This window comes from Typopeltis vanoorti, chromosome 7, assembly GCF_054136105.1.
Source record: "Typopeltis vanoorti isolate ZY-2024b chromosome 7, IOZ_Tvanoo_1.0, whole genome shotgun sequence".
NCBI lineage: Eukaryota > Metazoa > Arthropoda > Arachnida > Uropygi > Thelyphonidae > Typopeltis > Typopeltis vanoorti.
Window position 1 is genome coordinate 121,078,527 of NC_143555.1, and position 13,395 is coordinate 121,091,921.

General features: G+C 35.1%; 1 protein-coding gene across 2 annotated transcripts in view; it reads left to right on the forward strand.

The window, feature by feature from the left end:
* arm (armadillo) overlaps positions 1-13,395 on the forward strand; it is a 220,813-nt gene that overhangs the window by 78,071 nt on the left and 129,347 nt on the right. For both annotated transcript variants that reach the window (XM_090396097.1, XM_090396098.1), the window contains exon 7: positions 992-1,193. In XM_090396097.1, the coding sequence (XP_090252223.1) occupies positions 992-1,193 (202 nt within the window). The remainder of the gene's footprint in view (positions 1-991; positions 1,194-13,395) is intronic.

A 13,395-nucleotide genomic window follows, 5' to 3' on the forward strand; every position in this document is an offset into this window, starting at 1 on the left:
AACAAAACTGAATGATTTAAACAATTAGAGGAGTGAACTCTTGGACTATACAAGTGATCCGATACAGAGCTGGCATAAGATTGGACAAAAGAAGACCTGGACAATTAAACCGTAAAACTAGAAAATTAATGACTGTGCATCATGCGTTACATCTGATGTTGACCAATTGTACCTACCAAGGAGACTAGGTGGATGGGGTCTGCTTCAAATGAGACAGAGTGTGGAAGAAGACAAAATTAGTTTAAAAAGTTACATCGCCAATAGTTCTGAGCAAATGCTTCAAGCAATTACACAAGAGGGCCTTCTAAAAGCAACAGGAAAATTACCTTTTTTGACTGTTACATCCATATGTAAATCCCTCCCAATGTATAGTTGGGAGACTATACATTGGGAGGAATTTAAATAAGCATTTAAATACTAACTCCTTTTCTGTATCTTTCAGATTGTCAAGGTCTTATTATTTTGATCTTTTATCACAATACTTCTGATTTTTCCACGGTATTACATTTTCTTTATTAACACATTCATTCCAGGCAGTCTCCACGGAGTGATATTGAAAATCTTAAATTCAATTCAAACTGATTTTAAATTATATATATGCACATCTTTATTGGCTTTAGAAAATTTGATTTTCATAAATCATTTGTTTCTGGTACCGAGTGGCTGCATTATAAGCAGGTGTTACTACATATTCTTAGCAATCAAAAATTTGAAAGAGGATGTCAGAACAATAAACTGTTATGCAAAGATGAAGGATGGACCAAACTTTCTCAGAGAAGAGTTCAAGTTTGCATTTTGCTATCTAAATATTGGCAGGTCATGGTGGTACAAGAGCAGAACTGATATAAGAAGCAGTTTGCTATTAGTCAGTTGTTAAAGTTTTGTTTTATTAAGAGTAAAAAGTCAGATTTTTTTTAAAGTGAATGCTTATTTAAATTATCAGTTTGATATTACACAGTTGATTTTTTTTTTTTTTTTTTTTTAAATTTAGCTCTCCAGTAGAATCAGTTCTCTTCTATGCCATAACAACACTTCATAATCTTTTATTGCATCAGGAAGGTTCAAAAATGGCAGTTCGCTTAGCAGGAGGACTTCAGAAGATGGTTACTTTACTTCAACGTAACAATGTAAAATTTTTAGCTATAGTGACTGATTGTTTACAGATTTTAGCATATGGCAATCAGGAAAGTAAGGTATGAAAATTATTTATTAAAATTGCCTTCCATAATATTATTGCAAGATTCTGAAGAGTTGTTTAATTTTAAATAAGTTCATTCAGTAACTAATTATTCATATTGTTATAGAATTGCAACTAAGGAGTTTTTGACATTGCCTAATGCAACCTCACCAAAAGTTATAGGTATTAGTGAGACTTGGCTAACAGCAGATGATGTAGTTACAGGAATAAAACGTGAAGGTTCAGTATTTTCAGGGAAGAAAGAATGGGGGAAGGGGTACTGCTAATGATAGTGAATGAATTGCAACCAAAAAGAATAGGAGATAGGTGGTAGGGTGGCTGTTCATTTGAAGCAGTCTGGTGTGAGATCAAAGCCAATAAGACAAAATATACAGTTGGTTGTTGCTATATGCCTGGGAGTTCCAGGTATAATCTGGAAGACATGCATCGGTCAATTTGTACAATTAGTGCAGGTCAAGTTATTATGAGGAAATTCAACTATGGAGATATAGACTGACAGGAAGGAAATTAAATTTATACACCTACTAAAAGATTATTACTCCAATTGGCAATTTTTGCCAATTGGAGGCAAAACATTGCCTCCAGTTGGCTAAAGTGACCATCTTGTCTTGACTTGGGAGATTGTAAAACATGAGGAATATGCTGTCAAGAAGGGATATATGTGGACTAGAATGCAGGTGATTATGACATGCTTAAGGGGGGGGGGGAGATCTTGAATCTGTGCCATGCCCTGCAAGGGAAGGATGTTAGTAGTGCATGGGAGATAGTTAACGGTCATCTAGAGGAAGCAATATTAAATTTTATACCTAAGGTAAGGAGAGTTAATCAGTTAGGAGTTAGATGGATGAGTAATATCATTAAGCATGAGCTGCAGAAGAAGAAAAAAATGCTATGGAGAGATATAAGGAGGAATGTGACCAGCAAACTCATGAACAGTACAAGGGTCAGACAAGAATATGACCAGTGTGGTAAGGAAGGCAAAATCAAATTACAAGAAGAATCAACGAAGCAGGTCAAGGGAAATCCCAAAGAATTCTTTTGTTATGTGGCAAGTATGAGGAAGAACGACTATGGAAGAATAACCTTAAGGAGTACTGATGGTAATGAGGTGACAGAAGCAGATAAAATAGTTGAGTTACTGAGTGACTGCTTTGCAAAGGTATATCATCCAAGTGAGGTTACTGTTGTGACATATGTGACATGGAAACAGAGGTGGATGAATTGGAGGTTCTTAGGATATTGCAGAATCTCAATGAAATACAGCTGTGGGATTAGATGGGATATCAGCTCAGGTTTTGCAAGAATATGCATGGGAACTGTCAATGCCTCTGACTAGGTTGTTTAATTTAAGTCTCAGCTCTGGTGGAATTCCAAGACAGTGGAAAGAGGACAAAATAATTCTCTTGTATAAGGGAGGTTCTAAGACTGCATTAACAAATTATAGACCAATCAGTATCTCAAGAGTGGTGGTAAAATACTGGAAAAATTGGTCAAAAAAAGAATTCAAGAATGGGTGGATTAAAATATGATACTTATGAGGGGCAACATGGTTTTATTGATTTAGTAATTTGGCCTTAGTAATCTAACTTTTTGTAATAGAGTGACAGTTGAGTTGGATAAAGAAAATGGCTACATGATGATTCTGCTGGATTGCAAAGACATTTGACCGAATACCCCCATGGAAATCTGTTACGCAAATTAGAACAAATGCAGATTGTATGATGCTGGTTAAGTGGATAAGATGGTGGCTGCTGGGCAGATATCAAGAAGTGGTATATGTAAGGTCAGAATCAGAACCACTACTGTTTACTTTGTACATAAATGATATAGGAAATAACCTGAAAGGAAATATTCAGTTATTTGCTGATGATGCAAAATTAGGTAGAGTAATAGTTAATCAAGGTGATGTGGAGATAGGACAATTTAAATAGGGTGTCAGTATGGACAAATATTAATGGGTGTCAGTTTCATGTGCATTTTGGGATAAGTAGATTGCAAGATGTGCAAGTTTAGAGGACATATTACTAAGGTTGCTAAGGTAGCTCTTAAAATTACTTGGCTGTTGAAGAATACACTAAAAGTAGATATAAGATAGTTTTTATTCCTCTTTATAAGGCTTTGATATATCCACATCTGGATTACTGTGCTTAGGTTTCTTGTGGATGAGAAAGCAGTGGTGAAGATTCAGAGGCGAGCAACCAAAATGGTAATGGTCTCTGAAATGTTCCCTATGAGGATAGATTGAGGGTGTGTCAATTGCAGAAGTTGGTTGATAGAAGAAAAAGAGGAGATGTGATAGAAACATATCATATCAGTTTTATAGGATTGATGCAGGAGAGATGTTTCAGCACTTGGCTAGAGGGGGCCTGAACAAGAGGAGGTCATCCCTGAAAGTTGAATAAAGGTGTGGTTAGTAAGGGTGTGAGGACTGGATTTTTTGCTTGGAGAACTGTGAATGAGTGGAATATGTTTCCAGAGTCAGTTGCGAATACTTTATCTGTTAATAGGTTCAAGGAGAAGTACAGTGGATTCTGTGGATAGTTTGGGTCTTCCACAATTAGTCTTCGGAAGTGCCTGTACAACAATAACAATAATAATTATGTTGTAATAAGGATACCACATAATCCAAAAAGCAACCCTGATCCCCCATTTCCTTGTCTGTCTTTGCACACTTGTTCTCTCATGCTGTCCACTTCTCTGTTCATAAGCACCACTTCAATTCTCCCCTTTTTTACTCTTTTTTGCTCTTCCATATCACTTTTTATTTTCTTAGATCCATTCTCTGCAGTCATTATTCACGTTTAAGTGTCCTGTTAAACACAAGTTTAGATATAGGCGAGCATTTGATGGTTCATTTATTCTCCACTGCATTCCTGAATAATCTGCATTAATATTTAGCACCTCAAGCTGTCTTAAAGAAAGAGGCCTGGTTGGCCAAGTGGTTAGCGTATCTGCTCTCCAGCTAAAAGGCTGCAGGTTTGAATCCCGCTGTGGACATGGATGTTTGTGATTGTCTAGGAAAATACTAGTGGTGGTGGACGGTAGATGGCATTGGTGTAGATGATGATTGTAGTTCTGGTTTGTTATGGTTGGTGTATTTGGGTGCCCTCCCTCGACGAGTCTTTGGACTCCTTGGAGGTGTCACGTAATAATAATAATAATAATTACATTTTTATATCTTATAAAGATAAAATGTCATATTTTTATAATTCTGTGATGTGAGATATAGTTCATCATCATCATCATCAAATTCCTGCCATGTACCCTCAAGGGGTGTACAGGATATGACAGTACTACATGAAAAAATTACATCATTACTAACTTCCTATCTACAATTTTCCTCCAAATCAGTCTGTTACTTGTCAAGACTCCAACATTATCAGATCTTATATTTCTATCGTCTAAGGCACTTTGTACCGTATCAATCCACCTATATCTTGGTCTTCCTCTGGGTCGTTTTCCTGCCAACCTGGCAGAGAACACTTGTTTTGCTAATCTTTCCTCTCCCATTCTATTTAAGTGACCATACCATCTGAGATTAGCTCTGCTAACGCATTCCTGGATGCTGACAATGTCAAGTTCTTTCCTAATATCCTCATTTTTAATATGATATTGCCATTGATGCCATCTGTTCACGCCTCTAATCTTTCTCAGGACTCTCATATCTGCGGTCTCTAGTCTTTGGTCAAGTGTTTTACTTCTGACCCAGCTCTCAGATCCATAAGTTAAAATTGGTTTGAACACAGTCTTGTATACAGCTAATTTAGTGTTCCGACTAATTTCTTTCTTATTCCATATGAATTTATTCAATTGACTTCCCACGATACCAGCTTTGCTGATTCTGTTGTCTATTTCTATATTTAATTTACCATCTTCAGTAAATATCGTGCCTAAGTAGCTGAAATGTTTTACTTGTTCCACAGGTTCTCCATTCAAAACACAGTTGACATTTTCAATGATTCTGCCTATTTTCATTGTTTTTGTCTTTTTATTGCTGACCTTCATACCATATCTATTACAACAGCTATTCAATTTAGTCAGAGAATCTTGCAGACTTGTAGTGGATTTATTTAGAAGTATAACATCATCCGCATAAAGCAAAGAGCTGACATTAACATCTCCAATTTTGATATCAGGTTTAATACCACATTCCTTCATAATGTGATCCATATAGATAATGAATAACAGAGGGGATAATGTACATCCTTGTCTCACACCAGATTTAACATTAAACCATCTTCCTGTACTTCCTTCAATTCTAACTGCTGACTCACAACTCAAATAAAGACTAAGTATTGCTTGATATAATGCCCCATTGACACCATATAACTGCAGCGTATTGAATAGATTCTCTCTTGGCACCTTGTCATATGCCTTTTCCAAATCGACAAAACTTAAATACAGATCTTTGTTATATTCCCATGCTTTCTCGACTATTTGTCGTAAAGTGAAGATCTGATCCTGACAGCCTCTATTTGGCCTGAATCCAGCTTGTTCTTCACCAAGCTTTTCTTCCAAAATTCTTCTCAACCGTTTCTCAAGTATACTTGCATAGATCTTGCCAGGAACACTCAGTAGGGAAATACCTCTGTAATTCTCACATTCAGTTTTATTTCCCTTTTTATATATGGGTACTATGAGAGCTCTACTCCAATCATCGGGAATTCGTCCCTCTGTCCAGGCTTTCTGAACTATGCAGTGCAACCACTGTAAGACTCTTATACCACCATACTTCAGCATTTCTGGTCGAATATCATCTACTCCTGCTGCCTTTCCACATTTCAAGCCTTTGATGGCTTTTTCTACTTCAAGTATAGATATGTATTCCTGACTGCATGCCTGGTCAGTGTTTTTTATTACTGTGCTCTCATCACTGCTTGTTTCATTTAGCAGTTTTTCAAAGTAATTACTCCATACTTCAAGGATAACTTTTTCTCCTGTTTTCATGTCACCTTTATCATCTCTAATTCCTTTTACAGCACTCTTTCCTCCATTCCTAAGCTTCTTCAACAACCTCCAGAATATTTTGCCACCTTCTTGATATTTATTTTCTATATTCTTGCCAAAGTCCTCCCATGACTTTTGTTTAGCTTTTGTTTAACTTTTGTTTTTGTTTATATGAGATATAGTTTTCAAGATTAAAAAAAAAAAAATGAAGAATCAGCAGTTACAAGAAAAGAATTTTTTAAAATTCATTCTTATTTATTATTATTATTTTATTTATTTTATTTTTTTTTGCAGAAGTGGTAATTCTTGATTAAATATAAAAGTTATCTGTGTGTGTAAACATGCTCAATGAATCAATATAGTCAGCGGGTAAAAAAATTCTTAACATACAGGTGTCATGCTATTTATATAGCATTAAAAATTAGTTAAGACATGTATGGAATGCAGTGTTTTGTTAAATATTTTAGACAGTATTGATTTTTAATTCTTTGTTTATTCTTTAGTGCTCTGGAACACATGCCATTGAGAGGGAGATTATTGTGTAGGTTGGTGCAAAGAGCAAATAAAATGAGTGATGCGGATTTTTCAAGAATGATGGCATGAGCTTAATATGTTTTTATGGGGAGATGTTTTGGATTTTTATGTAAAAAGGTTGAATAAGAGAAAGAAGCAAATGTGGGTATGAAGGAAGTTTGATATGCTGATGGATCAAGAGGCTTGTTTGAATCAGATTAGGGAACATGGTGTTGTAAGTGAAAGAATGTCAAGGAAGAGTGTGCAAATGTTAAGAAAGCATACAAGAATGATGGTGAAGAATAAAATGAAATTAATGGTAAGATGATTAGTGAGGCTGACAGTGAAAACGCATGTGTAACTGATGGTAAAATAGCAAAAGTGAATGATAGCAAAAAAATGACACAAGGTTTGAAAGCCAATTTGGTGAAGATGAGGCAATGGCTATAGCATGAAATGAAGAGAATTGTAGATATGTATGGAAGAGTGAAGACTGAAATGAGTGATGTCCAAATGAAAGAAGTAATGAAAGATTTGTGAGTGGCATTGTATGGAGAGTCCATTATTAGAGGTGTGGTGAATGAGAAGATGAGTTTTCCAAGAGGTAGAATTAGTAGAGTGATTGATGCATTGGATATGAGGAGTAAGTGAGCAGAAGAATTGATAATGATTGTATGAACAAGTAATTTGATAGGAAAATGTAAGACTGGATATCAGGAAGATGTTGAGAAGAATAAAAGATAACAGTACAATAGGAAAGGTAGTCAGTGTGTTGCCTGGTTATGACCATGATTGGTAAGAGCAAGGATTATGAATGATATGTTAGTCGAAATGTATTAATAGAAAAGAATGTAGTGTGTGGAATGAGTTTGAAGGATGAATGGAACAGTATAAGTGATGGACTGCATTTGAATGGTTTTTGGTGTGAGTAATCTGGAAGGGAGAGTAATGAATCTGAGCAAGCAAGAAGTGGTGTGGAAGAGCAGAAGAGCAAGGAAGGAGGGATTGAAGTGGTGCTTATGGAGAAGTGGGTAGCATGAGTGTAGAGAGTGAGAGAACAAGTGTGCAAGACAGACATGGAAATGGGGGAGGTGGACAGGGAAACACAGCATGAGAAAGATCAATGCCTAAAGAGGAAGTGAATGTATGAGTAGAAAGAAGGAATGGGATGGGATATAAGGGGGAAACAATTGAATTTGAAGAGGATACTGAAATGGGTAATGCAAGAGGGCTTGAGGAAGGCATGGAAAAGTTGCATGTAATAAGTGGTATAAGTGAAACTTGTTGTGGATCTAGAAATGAACTGTTATGTTTGTATGTGAGCACTAGGAGTATTAGAAACATGGGGAACAAAATTATTGCTTTGATTGAGTTCGTTTAGTTAAAATTAATAGAATATGTGAGTCGTCGTTGGTGAGAATGGCATCCTGACTGGAATAGAGATGAATAATGAGTGATGCTAATATTTACAAATGTTGTTATGAAACAAGCATTTTTCATGATTGTTTCAGTTCATTTCTTTCCTTGATATGATTGCTATTACATTACTTTCTCTCAGTCACCTTAAATAAATAGAATTCCATTTCACTTTATAACTTTCATCATTAAACAGTATATGTAACTCATGAAGTGCATCCTTATGCCAAAGTTTCTCTTCTTTTCCCCCATCTTTCTCTCACTTACACATACTCTCTCTGACAGCTGTTAACGTTTTCCCCTTGTGTGGTAGCCAGAGATTACTTTTAATTTATATGTGAACTTTTATTTCAAGTTTCGTATTCATTGTGCAGTGCGTGCTTGTATCTTAATTATTTCCTTCAATTTGAAAGTCAGTTCACTTAAAAGTGGCGCATGCACAGTAAGTTCTGTATACCCCTGTACTTTTACATCTCTTATAAAAGCATGCACTTACAGACTCCTACTACTTATGAGTGGTAGTCTGTTGGTACGTGACTAGAATGTGTCACTTCATGTTATGAAGTGACACATTCTGCCCATTTATCTTAGACATATGTATGATATATTATATATCATACAACATATATTATATAGAATATATGCTTTAAGGTTTTGGTACAGAAGAATAAATAGAGGCCCTCTCAGTGGAACAGTTTATGTAGTTCAGTCAGGCAGCAGTCTACTTGGATGTGAGCAGGAACATAACAGGTGTTTCCATTAATGGTTATCTAAGTAGCCAAAGTATTGGATTGTCTTACTGTAGTTCCCATTTTGTCAAATATCTACTTGGAGCAAGACTAATTTGAATAAAGTTAGCATGAATAATTATGGAGATGGGTAATTACACAGAACATTGTTTTTTCATTATTATCACTTAAACCTAATATCGTAATGTATTTCACTTTTCTGACTATGGAGTTCAGAATTCATTTTAATTATTGCTACTGTGCATCTAAATAATGAAAAACTACAATTATGCCATAAAACTGAAAACCATTAATTACAATATTTTTGATAGAAAGTAGAACATTTCTATCAAAAATATAGTAATGAATGGTTTTCAGTTTTATGGCATAATTGTAGTTTTTAATTATTGCTACGTACAGTAGTGTACCTACAGTGCATTCACTGGCCTCTGTTATTAATCACCAGTTTGCTCACACATAGTCAATCACATTATCTTATTTTTGGGGTGCAGGGTGCCTCACAAGTTGTCGTCAGTTTTCTTTTCATCCTTAGTACTTGACATGTTAATGTCAAGATTCAAGATCTTGATACTAATAAGATTCAAGAATTAATTCATGAGTCTTAGAGCTATTTCTGAACATATGAACTTTTTATTACTAAACTTACCATCAACATATAAACAAATAAAATTACCTCACAACTATTCTCCAAATATTTTTCAGCTGTTGAGAGGATTGTGCATACATTACAAAATTGCTTCATGGAACTAAGCCTGTTCATCTAAATGGTCTGCAGTATTTGACCGTGATCTTACAAATTAGCAAGAATTCCAATATTTATTATTTGTGCCTAATTATTAATTATTCCATATCATATCCTGTATTCTATTATTATAACTTCCTATCTATAATTTTCCTCCAAATCAATCAAGACTCCGGCATTAGCAGATCTTATATTTCTGTCTTCTGAGGCACTTTTTACTGTATCAGTCCACTTATATCTTGGTCTTCCTCTGGTTTTTTCCCCTGCCAACCTGGCAGAGAATACTTGTTTTGCTAATCTTTCCTCTCCCATTCTGTTTAAGTGGCCATACAACCTGAGATTAGCTTTGCTAACACATTCCTGGATGCTAACAATGTTAAGTTCTTTCCTAATATACTCGTTTTTAATATGATATTGCCATTGATGCCATCTTGTTAAAGCCTCTAATCTTTCTCAGGACTCTCATTATCTGTGCTTTCCAGTCTTTATTGTCAAGTGTTTTATTTCTAAAACAACTCTCATATCCATAAGTTAAAATTGGTTTGAACACTGTCTTGTTTAGAGCTAATTTAGTGTTTTGACTAATTTCTCTTATTCCATATACATTTTATTCAATTGACTTTCTACCATACTGGCTTGTTGATCTATTTCCATATTTAATTTACCATTTTCACTAAAAATTGTGCCAAAGTAGCTGACATGTTTTATTTGTTCTATAGGTTCTCCATTCTCAGTGCAGTTGATATTTTCAATTCTTCTACCTATTTTCATTGTTCTTTGTCTTGCTATTGCTGATTTTCATACCAAATTTATTACAACAGTTATTCAATTTAGTCAGGGAAACTTGCAAACTTGTATGGATTTATTTAGAAGTAAAACATTGTTTTACTTCTAAATAAAGTAAAGAGCTGAGATTAACATCTCCAATTTTGGTATCAGGTTTTATACCACTTTCCTTCATAATGTGATCCATATAGATAATGAACAACACAGGGGATAATGTACATTCTGGTCTGATGCCAGATTTAACATTAAACCATCTTCCTGTACTTCCTTCAGTTCTAACTGCTGACTTACAACTCAAATAAAAACAAAGTATTACTTGATACAATGCCTCACTAACACCTGATAACTGTAGCATTTTGAATAGCTTTTCTCTTGACATCTTGCCATTATACCTTTTCCAGATCTACAAAACTTAAATACAGATCTTTGTTATATTCCCATGATTATAATTTTTCGTAAACAATTTGTCGTAAAGTGAAAATCTGATTCTGACAGCCTCTACTTGGCTTGAATCCAGCTTGTTCTTCACCAACCTTTTCTTCCACAATCCTTCTGAAATGTTTCTCAAGTATTCTTTCATAAATCTTACCAGGAACACTCAGTAGGGAAATGCCTCTGTAATTCTCACATTCAGTTTTATTTCGCTTTTTTTATATGGATACTATGAGAGCTCTACTCAAATTATCTGGAATTTGTCTCTCTGTCCAGGCCTTCTGAACTATGCATTGCTTTTATACCTTGATACTTCAGCATATCTGGTCAAATATCACCTACTACCACTCCTTTTCCACATTTCAGGTTTTTGATGGCTTTTCTACTTCAAGTATGGATATGTATTCTTGATTGCATGCCTGTTGTTACTTTTTTTACCACTGCGCTGTCACTGCTCGTTTCATTTAGCAATTTTTCAAAGTAATTACTCCATACATCAACGATATCTTTTTTCTCCAGTTTTTGTGTCACCTTTATCATCTCTAATTCCTTCTACAGCACTCTTTCCTCCATTTCTGAGCTTTTTCAACGGCCTCCAGAATATTTTGCCACCTTCCTATTTGTTTTCTCCATTCTTACCAAAAGTCTTCCCATGACTTTTGTTTAGCTAGTTTTACACAGTGTTTAGCTTTCTTACATTTATCTCTGTATTCTCTTAGAGCACAAGCTGACTTATTCACCAGGAACTTTCAATATGATTTTTTCTTTTCCTTCACTGCTTCTTTAACTTCCTGTGTCCACCATGGAGCTCTGTTTTTTGTATCCTTGCAGACAATGTCACTGCATGCCTTTCTGGCTGAATCAATCAGTGTTTTCTTCAGCTCTTGCCACTGAATTTTCAAGGTTTTGTTCCTTTTCCCAGACTCTTTCATTTTTTCTTGAATAATGTTTGTGTATTTTTGTCTACAGTTCACATCTTAGAGCTGCTTAACTTTTATTTGCATTAAAACTTTCTTACATGTTCTTTTTTTCAATATGAAATTCAAATTTATCCTGCTCAAGACTGAATGGTGATCGCTTCCCATTTCAAATCCTCTGTACACTCTAGTGTCCTGCACAAGTGGGAAAACATCACTCAACAATAACATCGTCAATGAAACTTTTCTTATTCCTTGCCTCTTCTCTCCATGTAAATTTGTGCACATTTTTATGTTGGAACATTGTGTAATAACTAGTCCATGTCTTGAGCACAAATCCAACAGGTATTTGCCATTATTATTAGTTTTGCTCTTCTCTAAATTTTCCCATAACATTTTTGTATGTCTGACAATCATATCCTACTCTGTTATTTAGATCCCAAACAAGGACCAACTTTTCCTTTTTCATTGTGTCAGTTGATTTCTGTAAGGCTTCAAAAAAATTGCTCCACTTCTACCTTAGTTCTGTGGAACCAGAGGCACAAATAAGTAGTCACTTTGTCAAGTTCCCCATTCTCATATTTACCCACAGCACTCTACTTGAGACTGCCTGCCATTCAAGATTAGCCTCGTTTTTAGTGTTGAATGCTGTGGCTACTCCTTCTTTTCCTTGATTGTCATTGCCTGAATATAACATTTTGTATTTATTGCTGAGAAAGATCTCACCAGTTTTTTGTTTCAGTCACTCCTATTATGTCGATCTGGTACTTATCCAATTCCTCAACTAGCTCCATTTATTTGTTGAGGTTTTTTATGTTGATAGTACTGATCTTGATTTCTTGTGATGTTGAGTTGGAGTGCGTTTCAGGATTTGTTCCAGCAGCTGACTTTTCATGTTCGCTTTGGTTCCTTGGCAAAAACAACGGGGACCTTGTTTAACCAACGAACGATCCAGCTGGCATGAAATTCTGTTATATTGTACCATCATTTTGTATTGTGGTTTAAGCCAATAAGAATATAATTTGGTCAGCTAAATCCGAAATTTGGAGCCCATGCTTGTTCGTTCAGTATCCAAGTAGATATCTAACAGGGTGCACCATGAGAAAGTGAGGATTGTACATTAGGACAGAAATCCTAGTCTGTTCTCAGCATTCCTTTAAAGGCTATGTGGAGGTCTCCTCTCAGTTATACAGCTTTGACCCCTTAAGCACCCTGGAATAGTAGGGCAAATAACTGAAACATTAAACTAGCAATCTACAAACTATTGTTCAAACCAATTTTAATTTATGGATCCAAAGTTAAATGTATGATTCACAACACCAAAAAGAACAAAGTAAATAAGAATTTATTATTTAGTTATTAATGTTTTGCTAGTTTTCTTACTAGCATCTTCAGAACACAATTAATTTGTTGCAATCAGTTATTAGTGGGAACAATTGAAAATTGTAATGGACACAAAAAAAGAATATCTTATTTTTGGTACCCTCTGTTCTTGGATAAATGGCGGTTTACAACTGTTAAATTAGAGTTGGTCTTAAATGATATCTTGTGAAGATGTATTAATTTTGGTAAATTCAACTGCCATACTCTTATTGAGGTTTGGAGAGTGCTTCATTGCTACTGCTAACTCCAAAAAACAGGCTCTCTGACTTGAATCTATAACATTTTGATATTTTTACATCATATACTGTGTGA